Source organism: Galeopterus variegatus, unplaced genomic scaffold (genome assembly GCF_000696425.1).
Source record: "Galeopterus variegatus unplaced genomic scaffold, G_variegatus-3.0.2 Scaffold26, whole genome shotgun sequence".
Lineage (NCBI taxonomy): Eukaryota > Metazoa > Chordata > Mammalia > Dermoptera > Cynocephalidae > Galeopterus > Galeopterus variegatus.
Genome location: NW_007726137.1, coordinates 950,430 through 965,019, shown reverse-complemented (window position 1 = coordinate 965,019; position 14,590 = coordinate 950,430). Strand labels below are relative to the sequence as shown.

Below are 14,590 nucleotides of genomic sequence, written 5' to 3'. Positions count from 1 at the left end.
GTCATTTTCCCCCCCAAAGCAACGCTGAGCAAAAAAATAAAGCTGGAGGTATTACTCTACCTGACTTTAAACTATACTACAAAGCTATAATAACCAAAACAGTATGGTGCTGGCATAAAAACAGACACACTGATCAGTGGAACAGAATAGAGAATCCAGAAATCAACCCACACAGCTACAGGCAGCTGATCTTTGACAAAGGCACCAAGCCTATACACTGGGGAAGAGACTGCCTCTTTAGCAAATGGTGCTGGGAGACCTGGATATCAATGTGCAGGAGAATGAAACTAGACCCATACCTTTCACCATACACTAAAGTCAACTCAAAATGGATTAAAGAATTAAATATACACCCTGAAACAATAAAACTTCTTAAAGAAAACATAGGAGAAACACTTCAGGAAATAGGACTGGACACAGACTTCATGAATACAACCCCCAAAGCACAGGCAACCAAAGGAAAAATAAACAAATGGGATTATATCAAACTAAAGAGCTTCTGCACAGCAAAAGAAACAATTAACAAAGTTAAAAGACAACCCACAGAGTGGGAGAAAATATTTGCAAAATATACATCCGACAGGGCTGGCCCAGTGGCGCACTCGGTAGAGTGCGGCACTTGGGAGCACGGCGGTGCTCCCGCCAAGGGTTTGGATCACATATAGAGACCGGTCCGCTCATTGGTTGAGCACAGTGCGGGCGTGACACCGTGGGTTGCGATCCCGTTACCAGTCACGAAAAAAGACAAAAAGGAAAAAAAAATATACATCCGACAAAGGATTAATATCCAGAATATACAAGGAACTCAAACAACTTTACAAGAAAAAAACAAGCAACCCAATTAAAAAAAGGGGAAAAGAGCTAAGTTCAAAATGGATTAAGGATTTAAATATACACCCTGAAACAATAAAACTTATTAAAGAAAATATAGGAGAAACCCTTCAGCAAATAGGGCTGGGCACAGACTTCATGAATATGACCCCAAAAGCATGGGCAACCAAAGGAAAAATAAACAAATGGGACTATATCAAACTGAAAAGTTTCTGCACAGCAAAAGAAACAATTAACAGAGCTAAAAGACAGCCAACAGAGTGGGAGAAAATATTTGCAAAATACATATCTGACAAAGGACTAATATCCAGAATATATAAGGAACTCAAACAACTTTACAAGGAAAAAACAAGCAACCCAATTAAAAAATGGGCAAAAGAGCTAAGTAGGCATTTCTCTAAAGAAGATATGCAAATGGCCAACAGTCATATGAAAAAATGCTCAACATCACTCAGCATCCGGGAAATGCAAATCAAAACCACACTGAGATACCATCTCACCCCAGTTAGGATGGCTAAAATCCAAAAGACGCTGAACGATAAATGCTGGCGTGGTTGCGGAGAAAAAGGAACTCTCTTACATTGTTGGTGGGAATGCATAATGGTGCAACCCCTATGGAAAATGGTTTGGAGGTTCCTCAAACAGTTGCAGATTGATCTACCATATGACCCAGCTATTTCACTGCTGGGAATATATCCAAAGGAATGGAAATCATCAAGTCGAAGGTATACTTGTTTCCCAATGTTCATTGCAGCACTCTTTACAATAGCCAAGAGTTGGAATCAGCCCAAATGTCCATCATCGGATGAGTGGATACGGAAAATGTGGTATATCTACACAATGGAATACTACTCAGCTATAAAAACGAATGAAATACTGCCATTTGCAACAACATGGATGGACCTTGAGAGAATTATATTAAGTGAAACAAGTCAGGCACAGAAAGAGAAATACCACATGTTTTCACTTATTGGTGGGAGCTAAAAATAAATAAATAAATTCACACATACACACACACACAAAAAAAAAACCGGGGGTGGGTGGGGAGAAGACATAACAACTACAGTTCCTTGAAGTTGTTCCGACAAGCAAACAGAAAGGACACTGTTGGGTGGGAGGGAGGAGAGGGAGGAGGGAGGGAGGTTTCGGTAGTGGGCCACAATAATCAACCACATTGTATATCGACAAAATAAAATTAAAACAAAAAAAAAAAAGGAAGAGCACATGACAGGTTAGTCTCCCTCTGCTCCACAATCTTCTGCCATGTGAGATCCCTGGGTCACTGTTGCCACCACCAAGGCCTTCATCAAAAGCGTTCCCTGGACTTTGGACTTCCCAGCCTTTGAAACTGTAAGCAATAAATTTTGTTTTCTTACAAATTACCCAGTTCCATGTATTTTGTTATAAGCAGCAGAAACTGACTAATACACCAGGTTTTTTTTTTCTTCTGAGACTTCAGTTGGCTTTATCACTTTTTCTCTTGCATGTTCTTGAATCAATGGTCATCACGTGGACCACTTAAACTACCTAAGTTTGTTTTTTTCTAAGTACCAAATTAAGAGATTGCAACTACAGAGCTAACATGTAGGGAATTATGAGTTCTCTGCCTGTCTGTGTTTTCTTTTCTCTGCCTATTGCGTTGACTCTCCCACAAATGTTGAGAGAAAACTCACTGCTTATGGCATTCCAGCCAAGAATTTTTTTAAAAAAGTTTTAAAGGGCTTTTAAATTACAACAGCTCCATGGTAACCTACAACATAGAAACATTAGACACCTTTTGAAAATGTAAACTTAATTTTGCATGACTAACAATTGCTTAAGGTGATGAAAGAGTTAATTAAAAGATGGATAATCTAAAAGAAAAATAACTAGATAAATGTTTACAAAAGTTAGGCTCTTAGATCCAAAGGTCAGAATCTTGAGCTCAGAGCAATAATATAAGGTATTATCTGTCTGGAATAAAAATTGCTTTGTCTGACATGCACGGACCAGAAGGAGCCGAAGGGAAAAAATAATAACTTTTAAAAAATACTTCCCCACCTGCACTGACTGGCCAAACAAACCAGGCAAACAAAAGATATACTTTTTATTAGCAATTCAAGGCCATTTGGAGGTTTTGTTTTTCTTATACAACTCAATCAATCCAGCTAGAATGTAAACATTGAAAATTTAACCCTAAACTCATTTAAAACTGAAAAAAAGTTAAGTGTTTTTCTTTAAATATCAAACTTCTACAAAAGCTGATTTAACTAAAATCTGATCCAACAGCCTTCATTAGATTATCTATAAGGGCAAATAACGTTTAGTCATGTGAACAGGTTCCATTTGTCTGAAAAATAGTTTAGACCCAACTTTCTTTGATAAATTAGTGAGTTTGTATCACTGTCTCATGACTAAAACAAAAACTATAAAATCTTTATTTGTGTGTGTACACATGGGTTTAGGTGTGTTTATATATTATGTAGTATGTTGTGTCTATGTGGTAAATTCTGGTGTAACTAGTCTCCCCCCCAAAAAAAACCTCAAAAAAATTCTGTTCAGATTGGCTAAATGAGTGCTCAAATAATATATATAGTAATCAATCCAATTGTTTTTAATTCATATGACTTAAGTAAATGTTTGACAAATAAGGTGTTTTTAAATTTGTTGATAAAATAAAAACAAAAATACCTTCAAAATTGTCAGCATACGTTTTTGCCAGGGTTCACCAATCAAACAGGATTATATTTGTCTCTGCTAAATGTTTTAAGGTTATAAAACTATAAACCCAGCCTAAAACAGAATGATTTTTGCTTATGTGACTCTTTGATGAATAAGACTAGTTTAATATTGTTAGTTTAATTTAAAAAAAGCTGTATATCCCAAAGTTCTTACTTAAGTAAACACCTGATATTCACAGTCTGTAAAATGATGAACAGAAAAACAACTTAGAATGATGACTCTCTCTAATGCTCGTATCTCAGTTGTCGTAAGTAATCTAAGTATAATTGTTAAAAATAAATAAATAAGACTTTACATGAGACCTACCCTCTTAATGAAATTTTAAGTGTACAATACAGTATTGTTGACTACAGGAACAACGTTGTATAGCAGATCTCTAGAACTTATTTATCTTGCTTAATGGAAACTTTATGCCTGTTAATTAGTAACTCCCCATTTCTTCCTCCTCCCAGCCCCTGATAATCCCATTTCACTCTTTGATTCTGTGAATTTGGTTATTTTAGATACCATATGTAAGTGGAATCATGCAGTACTTGTCTTTCTGTGACTGGCTTATTTCACTTAGCATAATATCTTTAAGGTTCATCCATGCTGTTTCCAGTTGCAGAATTTCCTTTTTTCAAGGCTGAATAGTACTCTGTTGTATGTGTATGCCACATTTTCCTATTCTTTCATCTGTTGTTGGACATATAGGCTGTTTCCACATCTTGGCTATTATGAATAGTGCTGCTATGAACATCGGGGTGCTAATATCTCTTCTACACCCTGATTTCAATTGTTTTGGATAAATATTCAGAAGTGGGGTTGCTGGATCACATGGGAGTTCTATTGTTAATCTGGGGGGAGACTCCATCCTGTTTTCCACAGCAGCTGCACCATTCTGCCCTCCCACCGACAGTGCACAAATGTCTCGGTTTCTCCACATCCTGGCCAACACTTGTCTTTCTTTTTTAATAACAGCCGATCTGACAGATATGAGGTGATATCGCATTGTGGGGGTTTTTTTGCATTTCCCTCATGATTAGTGACATAGAGCAAGTTTTTCATATACCTGCTGGTCGTGTGTATGTCTTCTTTAGAGAAATGTCTGTTCAAGTCTTTAGCCCCTTTTACAAATTGAGTTATTAGGCATTTTTGCTATTGAGTTGTAGTCATTTCTCATATATTTTGAAGCTTAACTCCTTATCAGATATATATGGTTTACAAATATTTTCTCCCATTCCATAGTTTGCCTCTCCACTGTGTTGACTGTTCTCTTTGCTGTGCATAAGCTTTTTAGTTGGATGTAGTATTACTTGTCAAGTTTTGCTTTTTTTTTTTTTTACTACAGTGTTTTATTTTTGAGGTAGAGGCAGGAGTGGGGGTAGAGGGGAAGGTTAAGTCAAGGACAATGACACCTAGTTGTATTGTTGTGACGAGAGGTGCAGGACTTTGGCAGAGTAGGGTGCCCTTGTGTTGAAATGTGGTTTTCATCCACAGATCAGAATCTCAAGGCCAGTACAACCCAACAGTTTGATTCAGTGACTGTTCAGGAGTTCCTGAGGACAGAATTGCTTAATCTGAGATGCAGGACCACCAATTTCATCCAGGATGTTTCTTAAAAATACAAATTCCAGTTCTACTGAAACAGAATCTCTCAGGGGTGAGGTCGGACTTCTGCCTCTTCCAGGTGATTCTTTAAGTTTTGCTTTTGTTGCCTGTGCTTTTGATGTCATATCCATGAAATTATTGCCAAGGCCAATGTCATGAAGTTTTTCCCTTATGTTTTCTTCTAGGAGTTTTACAGTTTCAGGTCTTACATTTAAGTCTTTAATTTACTGTTAGTTGATTTTTGTGTGTGAAATAACATAAGGGTCCAATTTCATTCTTTGCATGTGGATGTCCAGTTTTCCCAACACCAATTCTTGAAGAGACTATCCTTTCCCTGTTGTGTACTCTTATTACCTTTGTCAAATATTAGTTGATCATATGTATGTGGATTTACTTCTGGGCTCTTTATTCTGTTCCATTCATCTATGTCTGTCTTTATGCCAGTACCATACTGTTTTGATTACTGTAGCTTTGTAATATACAAGCATTTTGAAATCAGGAAGTCTAGACTAAGAAAAAGAGAACTTAAATGAAGTCAGAATGAAAGAAGAATGTAGCAGATTGAATTATGTCCCCCCAAACCTCCCTAAAGCTTGAATTGTGTCTCTCAAGTTTTATGTATTGGAAACTTGGCCCCCACTGTGGTTGTAAAGAGGGTGGCAAATCCTATTATGGTACTTGAAAGGTGAACCCTTAAAGAGGTGATTGGATTCTAGAACCATGCAGTAGTGAATGGATTAAAAATGGTGGTCAGGGGCATGGTTCTGAGGGCTTTAAAAGAAGAGAAGAGTCTGTCTTTCTCTCTGCTCTCTCTGCTTCCACCATCTTGCAATGTGAGACCCCTGGGTCACTGTTGCCAACACCAGGTGGACTTTGGACTTCTCAGCTTCCTAAACTGTAAGCAATAAATTTTATTTTCTTTATAAATCACCCACTTCCAAGTATTTTATAAGCAACAGAAACAGGCTAACACAAGAAGACATTACAACTGATGCCACAGAAATAAAAAGGCTCATGAGACTAGCATGAACAATTATATCCCCCCAAAACTGGATAACCTAGAAGAAATGGATAAATTCCTAGAAACATACAACCTACTAAGATTGAATCATAAAGAAATAGCCTGAACAGACCTATAACTAATGTGGAGATTGAATAAGTAGTCAAACACCTCCCAATAATGAAAAGCCCAGGACCAGATGGCTTCATGGGTTAATTCAACCAAATGTTTAAAGAAGAATAACACCAAATTTTCTCAAACTCTTCCAAAAAATTGAAGTGGGGGACACTTTAAAACTCATTTTACAAAGCCAGCATTACCCTGATACCAAAGCCACATAAAGACACTACAAGAAAAGAAAACTATAGGCTAACATTCCTGATGAATTTAGTGCAAAAATCCTCAACAAAATACTAGCAAACCAAACCCAAAGGTATATTACAAGAGTCTTACACCATGATCAGGTAGGATTGATCCCTGGGATGCAATGGTGGTTAAACATTAAAAAATCAATTAATATGATACACCACATTAACAGAATAAATGATAAAATCACGATTGTCTCAATAAATGCAAAAAAAAAAAAAGCATCTGACAGAATTCAACATCCTTTCATGATAAAAATTCTCAACAAACTAGGAATAATGAGAAAGTACCTCAACATAATAAATGCCACATATGAAAAGTCCACAGCTAAAATTATAGTCTATGGTGAAGAAAGCTTTTCTTCTAAGATCAGGAACTGCTCTCACCACTTCTGTTCAACGTAGTACTGGAGGCCTTAGACAGAGCAATTAGCCAAGAAAAAGAAACAAAAGCATCTAAACAGAAAAGGAGAAAGTAAAATTATTTCTGTGCGAAGATGTGGAGTTTGTATGCGTTGTCCCCTCCAAAACTCATGTGGAAATTTGATCCCCAACGTGGCAGTGTTGGAAACTGGGTCATGGTGGCAGATCCCTCATGAATGGATTAATGCTCTCCCTGGGGGTGGGGGGACTAATGATTGAGTTCTTGCTCTGTTATTTCCTGCGAGAGCTGTTTGTATAAAAGACTCTGGCGCCTCCTCTCTCTCTCTTGCTTCCTCTCACCGTGTGATCTGCTTGTACCCGCTGGCTGCCTGCTGCTTTCCGCCATGAGTAGAGGCAGCCTGAGGCCCATGCCAGATGCAGCTGTCCCAGAATCGTAAGCCAAATAAACCACTTTTCCTTATTAATTACCCAGTCTCAGGTATTTCTGTTATAGCAACACAAAACAGACTAATGCAAGATGACGTGATTTTTTTTTTTTTTTTTTTTGGCAGCTGCCAGATATGGGGATCTGAACCCTTGACCTTGGTGTTATAACAGCATGCTCTAACCATCTGAGGTAACCAGCCAGCCCACAAATGACATGATCTTATATATAGAAAACCCTAAAGACTCCATTAAAAACTGTTAGAACTAATAAGTGAATTCAATAAAGTTGCAGGATACAGAATCGATATAAAAATCAGATGCATTTCTATACACTTACAATGAGCTATTATTAGGAAAACAGTCCCATTTACAGGATCACCAAAAAGAATGAAATACTTAGGATTAGACTTCACGAAGGATGTGAGAGACTAGTATCTGAAACTACAAAACACTGACGAAAGAAGTTAAAGAAGACATAAACAAATGTTCATGGACCGGAAGAGTAAATATTGTTAAAATGTCCATCCTACACAACACAATCTACAGATTCAATCCCTATCAAAACCCAATGGCACTTCTTTACAGAAATAGAAAAATGATTCTAAAATTCATAGGGAGCCACAAGAGACCACGAATAACCAAATTAATCTTGAGAAAGAAAAACAAAATGGGAAACATCCCCCTTCCTGATTTCAGAATATATTACAAAGCTGTGGTAATTGTTCTCTTCTCCTTTCAGCATCTTTGAAGATGCCATAGTTTCTGCTGAAAAGTTGTCGTTCTTATGGGCCCTTAGGTAATCACGTCTTTTTTTCCTTGGTGGTGTTTTAAGACTTTCTCTTTGTGTTTTGGCTGTTAGTAGTGTGACTATGGTGTACCTAGGTATGGTTTTCCTTATATTTATCCTCGTTTGGGGTACTCTGAGCTTCTTAAGTTTCTGGGTTGATGTCTTTCATCAGTTTTCAAAAATTCCTGACCATTATCTCTTTCAATATTGCCTTTTCTCCCTTCTCTGTCACCATTCCTTGTGGGGATGCAATTCCACGTGTATTTGCCTGAATGCTGACCCCACTTTCTTTAGCCCTTTCTCTTAGGCTTTATTTCTCTAATAAACAATTTGGAAAATTGCCTGAGTGGAAACATCAGGATGACTGTGGGGCCCACCTTGAGTTTCCCTTCCCCAAAGATCACAGCCTCTTAGGGCCTGTGTAGATTATACTCTGGTGCCTTCCAACAGTTGTTTTATATATTTCGCCAAGTTTTCACAGTTGCTTTCCATGGGAGGGTTAACCAAATACAAGCTGTTTCATCAAGGTTGAAACTGAAACTTCCTCCTGTTCTCGCTTAAATCCACTCCAGTGGTTTTTTACCCCTCAACTACCTCACTGAAATTGCTCTTATCAGGGACTTCATCCGTGTTGCTGAATCCAAAACCTAATTCTCTGTCCTCAGATTACTTGGGATTAGCATTAGGTACAGCTCATTACTCTTCCTTGCTGTGAAGCATCTGTCCATTTGCTTCCAGGATCCGTCTCGCTCTCACTGGCTGCTCCGTCCGGGTCCCCTTTGCTGATTTCTCCTTTTCTCCCCGACCTCTGAATGGTATAGCATGCCCCAGGCTCGGTCTTTGTGTGCTGTCTCTTCCTCAGTGACCTGGCCCAGTGTCAGGGCTTCAGCACCAGTGATCTGCACTGGCAGTGCCTCGGGTCAGATCTCCACCCGGCCTCTCAGCTACACACACCCTACCCTTCCTCAACAGTCTCTCCTTGGGTGGCCAACAGGAATTTCAGATTTAATTCACCCAGAAACAAACTCCTGACAACACCCACCCAAACCATGGTCTGCCCTCTTCTCCATCTCCATAAACTCTATTTTTTCAGTTACTCAGGCCTTAAACACTGGAATCATCTCTCCTCTTTTTTATCCCATTTTTATTCTGTTGAAACATCTTCAGGGATGACTGTGCTGCTCCTAGAAGCCCCCTGGGCGCCTGAGCAGGGCTGGGGGGCACCTAGGGCCTGAGCCGTGCTCCCCAGATGTCCGCTTCCAGCCTGGCAATGACCTCGTTGCTGCTGGAAGCCTCCTGGGCTCCCGAACCAGGGCTGGGGGAGGCCCAAGGGCCTCGGCCATGACCCTTAAGTCCCCATCCAGCCTGGCGACCATCGCACCACCTGCAGAAGCCCCCTGGGCTCCCGAGCCGGAGTCGGGGAGAGGGGGCCGAGGGCTTCAACCACACCCACTGAAGTTCGCATCCAGCCCATTGGCAACCGAGCCACCGCTGGAGACCGAGTCGGAGTGGGGGCGTCTGCAGGCCCCAGCCACGCCCCCTGCCCTCCCAACCAGGTCAGCCCCACCCGCACCTGCACCTGCACCAGCACCCGCACCTCCCTACCCGCGTCCTACCTGCCCCTCCACTGCTCCGCAACATCAACTTTGAATGTAAAATAATAATAATTAAAAAATAAATAAATTTTAAAAAGAAACATACGTTCTATCTTCAAAACGCACCCAGTGTCTGACCACCGCGCCCCTCCCCCGCAGCTCCCCCGCAAGCCGCACCCTCCTTCCTGGACGAACGGAGCCTCGCACCGAGACCCCTGCTTCTGCCTGGGCTGCTCCTGGCCATGCTCACCGCGGCGACCTTGTGCGGTGTGTGGGGCTCACGTCGTGCTGGAGCCTGGCACAGGTGTCCCACCTACTCCTGCGCCCGCACCTGCAGCCTGGCGCCCACGCCTTCCCGGCCTGGCCCGGCTGTGCCGCCTGCCTCTGCGGGGTCCCTGCTGCAGTGTGGACTTTTCAGCAAGCCCTTTCTGTCCGTGCTTGTAACTTGCTGTCCCCTTTCATGTTGTGACATTGTCCACCACGCTTGCCGCCTGAGCTGTTATATAACTTCCTCCTTGGTTACTTTACTGCCTTTTTCTATCCAGGAGAAGACAAGCACCCTGGAGGCGTGACTGTTTCAATTGTGACTCCCTGGGATCTAGAACAATGGCTCAGGAGGTGCCATCGTGCCACATAACAACGTTTGGGTCAGCAACAAACTCCATACAGAATGACGGTCCCATATGATTGTAACGGAGCTGAAAAATCCCCATCACCCCATGGTGTCCCAGTCTAAGTGTGCGACATCGCGTTGCTCACATGCTCGTGGTGATGCTGGTGTAAGCAAGTCTGTTACTAAGTAAGTCCGGGAGGATGGCCTGGTTACCCACGGGGTGACCCTCCCCAAGGCAGTGCAGGCCTCTGAGAGAGAAACCCAAGCTTCTGACACATTGGGTCTGAACCCACCTGAAAGGGTGTCCACTTCAGAGTTCTTGCATTTTTACATGATGCCCATCCATGTGCACAGTAAAGCAATAGTTAATAACTGTTAGCCAATGCCCACTGAGTGTCTGCTGAGTGCCAGGCCCCATCCCCACCTGTAACTTAATTCTCACGACTCTGTGCGCTGGTGTTATTCTAATCCCCATTTAGCAGATGAGGAAAGCGAGGCAAGAGAGACTAACATCGTCAGAGGGCCCATGTGCATATAAAGAGTGGCCAGAGCAGAAAATAGGAAAATCCATTGCAGTTCCCTTTCATAGCACACTTGCACAATGACAAAATCACCTAGTGATACGCTTCTCAGAGCGTATCCCCGTCAAGTGACGCAGGGCTGTATTTGCTGAATAAATAGATAAAGGGAGATGGGGAGAGATGGAAGGAGAGAGAGAGGGAGGTGATCTTTAAATGGAAAAGAGCATGGTAAACATGAGTGAAACAGCAATCTTCAGACGTCAGGGGAGATTGAGCTAAGAGCTACTGGCGCCCCGCAGGCTTTAGTTCCTTCTCGTCAGGGCGTGCTAGACTGGGAGAGCTTCGAAACACGGCGCACATCATGGAAATGGACTTCAGAAAGACTCGTGTTCTGCTCTTCAGCCCAGTTAAAATTTAGATGTGTCCACATCTGGCTGCAGGATTGTAAAGACCAGTTAGTGGTTTCATCTCAGTGTGCTTGGAAGCCTCAAAAACCGCAGTTTTATCCTTCAGCCTGTTCATTCTGCAACTAGGGAGAGTCAGCCTGGAAAAGAGAGATCTGGGAGGACGGAATCATTGGCTTCCAGGTTATGAAGGGCTTCAGGTGAAAAACATTAGATTTATTTTGAGAGAACCGAGATGGCAGAACACGGATGCCTACATAACAGTTGTGGGGACGTAGCTCCTGCTCCGTGGGCAGTCGCGGGCGTGCTGCCCAGCAAGGAAGAGGCGAGCAGCTGCCCCAGGGCGTGACGCAGAGGTTCCTTCGTGGCACGGGACAATGCGGGCAGCATGCTGGCTCCTTCCACGCTGGGGCAGTGGCCACAGGAGGGCCGGGCCCGCACATTGCTTCCAAGGCCAGAGTCTGTGGACTCAGACTTTAGGGCCATAGTGTGCTCTTCTAAAGAAAAATTGAAACATGCAACCTGATGTGTTTCCAAGTTTTTCCTGTAACAGTAGATTTTAAGTAGCTGAGCTCGAAATCTAAATCATGCGATGGCGGGGGTGGCGGGTGGCTGAGGAGACTGTGGGGCGGGAAGAACAGAGACGCAGGGGAGGAGAGGAGCAGCTGGAGTTAGGGGAGGTCTAGGACAGCGATCCAGGAAGGAGAAGGGACAGGAAAGCCCAAGGTGGACAAGGACTCAAAGAAGAGTGGTCCTTGCCTCAGGGGTGAGGGAGACAGCCACAGTGGGCAGTGGGACGGGGGCTGGGAGCCAGGTGACCGAGACTGTCCTCCACGCACCGGGAGCCAAGGTGCAGAAGACACACTGACTGCGCTCAGCGTCCTGTTTTACTGGGCCAGTCTGCGGCCCTTTCCTATGCTCGCATGTTCTGTCACAACTAGCACAATAAATGGCATCCGAGATTCTTAAAGATACCTGACAACTGGGAAAGCAAGTCGAGCTGGGATGCTGTGGTGTCCTACCTAGGTGTCCTGCTCTGTGATCCTGCAGTCGCGCTGCAGGCCACTCTCACGTTAGGCTTGCGTAACTGGAAGGACTATCAAGAGCAAACCACACACGGACACTCACTGCCCAGCAGCACGAGCTTCAGGAGGTCTGCACGGTGCCACGGACGACGTCGCGAGTCCAGCACCCAGAAGGGAGCACTTCACCCACCTGTTATCACGGTGTCACTTGGGATGTCCTCTATCATGCACTTCTCCTCTTGCTCCCCTATGTGGAAATAAAAAGCCGCTGAAAGCGAAAAACTAGAACATAGAAGAAGTGTCAGCATTTGCATCCTCTTGCTTTAGCTGCTCCCGGGGCTCTCTGAGGCGGATCAGGTGCAAGTGACACTGCCTGTGGAGTGTGCGTGTTCACTGCATAGTTCTGTAAAATCGATTTCTGTGAGAAGTGACACATGGCGCCTGCACTCCAGCAGGTAGTAGCAGCAAACCCCAGAGAACGTGATGAAAGGACGTCTGAACCTCGGGACCTTTGCAAGCACGATGACGTCAGAGTTCTTTCTGGTCTGTTCTTTTTTTTTTTTTTTTTTTTTTTAAAAATGACCGGTAAGGGGATCTCAACCCCTGGCTTGGTGTTGTCAGCACCACGCTCAGCCAGTGAGCGAACCGGCCATCCCTATATGGGATCCGAACCCATGGCCTTGGTGCTATCAGCACCGCACTCTACCGAGTGAGCCACCGGCTGGTCCTTGGTCTGTTCTTCTGTGAAGATGCTGAACTGTTCTGTTGGAGTGAGGGCAGCGTTGGGCCGGGAGTTTTTTTTTTTTTTTAAAAGATGACCGGTAAGGGGATCTCAACCCCTGGCTTGGTGTTGTCAGCACCACGCTCAGCCAGTGAGCGAACCGGCCATCCCTATATGGGATCCGAACCCATGGCCTTGGTGCTATCAGCACCGCACTCTACCGAGTGAGCCACCGGCTGGTCCTTGGTCTGTTCTTCTGTGAAGATGCTGAACTGTTCTGTTGGAGTGAGGGCAGCGTTGGGCCGGGAGAGGACCGGAGGGACCCGGCAACGCCAAGTGCAGCAGACACCGGTGGTGGGGAGCTCTGGGCCGCGCCTCTGAGAGGGCCATTTTCTGGTTGTTTCCACTGCTTGGCAGCAGGTGGGGAGGAAGAAGTGAAGACAGAATCATGGGGGATGAAGGACCCGGGGAGGGGACACTGCTGTGGGGACAGGAAGTGGGTGCGGACATGTGGGGCGGAGGAGGAGGCAGCTCGCTGCGGTGACAATGTGCTGACTGGGAAGACCCGGGAGAGGAAGAATTCACGTCCTGACCGTCAGGTCCCGTCGGCGCTGGCAGAGCAGCTAACAAGCTGACAGACCTGACGTGGGCTTCACCACGTTTTGCCCAAGCTCATTTCTCTGTAGGAGAGTGAGCTGTCACTAGGACGCTTTGACAAGCGGTTACGAGTGCTCTTGAAACAAGTGGAAACGTGGAGAAGCACGGCTGGGAGGAAGCGGTCGGCACTAGGCCTGCTTGTGTGACTGCTCTGCTGTCCGTGTGAGCGCGGACAGATCAGCAGACCTAGGATGTCGCCCGTCAGGCCGAGAATGGCAGTGCCACTGCACAGCGTCGTCCTAGAAACGGGAGGCACGCGTGCTGCACAGCCCTGGGCGCTGAGCCTGACACGCAGCAGACGTGCAGGGATGGTGCGGCCGGGGCTCCCCTGCTTGCTATGCCTGGTGGAGCTGCAGCCGGAGGCATTCCCGGTGCATGGCAGTGGCCACCAGGACACGGGCCTTCTGCAGCTGCCTCCACCTTCGGCCCCACCTGTAGTCCTTCCTCCTGTCTAAAGCCAGCCCCTGCTTGCTTTGGAGCCCATTGTCTCCTGCCTCCCCAGAGGCCTCGCTCTTTGCCTGGCTGCTGGCTGTGTGCGGCCCAGCCTCCCCGACCACCAGTGCGTTCCTCTGGAGAAGAGCTGTAGCACCATGTTTACAGGCCTGGACCCCGGGCCACGGTCTGGGCTCACCTCCTCTGCCACTTACCCCCTGCGTGACCCTTGGCAGTTCCTTAATTGCTCTATGCCTCGGTTTCCTCATCTGTAAAGTTGAGGCAATAATAGAGCCCACCGTCTAGGGCAGTTGTGAAGGTCGAGTGATGTGGCGTGTGTTCAGTGCCAGCAACAGCCGGCGCATGGTGCGCACCACGCGAGTGTCTGTGCGTTGTCCCACAGCCCGACACGTTGAGTGGCTGTCCCAGCGTGCTGGCCCCGCCTCTCCATCCCCAGGCACTACTAAGAACACTTCTTGTTATTGAAAATTTTAGGCAAACAAAACCAAGGAATTGTG

The 14,590-nt window shown here is 44.9% G+C and overlaps 1 protein-coding gene across 1 annotated transcript in view; it reads right to left on the bottom strand.

Moving 5' to 3' along the window:
* The window catches only part of LOC103587734 (transmembrane emp24 domain-containing protein 11), a 43,560-nt gene extending 30,955 nt beyond the window's left edge, over positions 1–12,605 (bottom strand). Inside the window, exon 1 of the mRNA XM_008569275.1 lies at positions 12,453–12,605. Coding sequence (XP_008567497.1) covers positions 12,453–12,576 — 124 coding nt within the window. The 5' untranslated portion in view covers positions 12,577–12,605. The remainder of the gene's footprint in view (positions 1–12,452) is intronic.
* Positions 12,606–14,590: the final 1,985 nt, after the last annotated feature.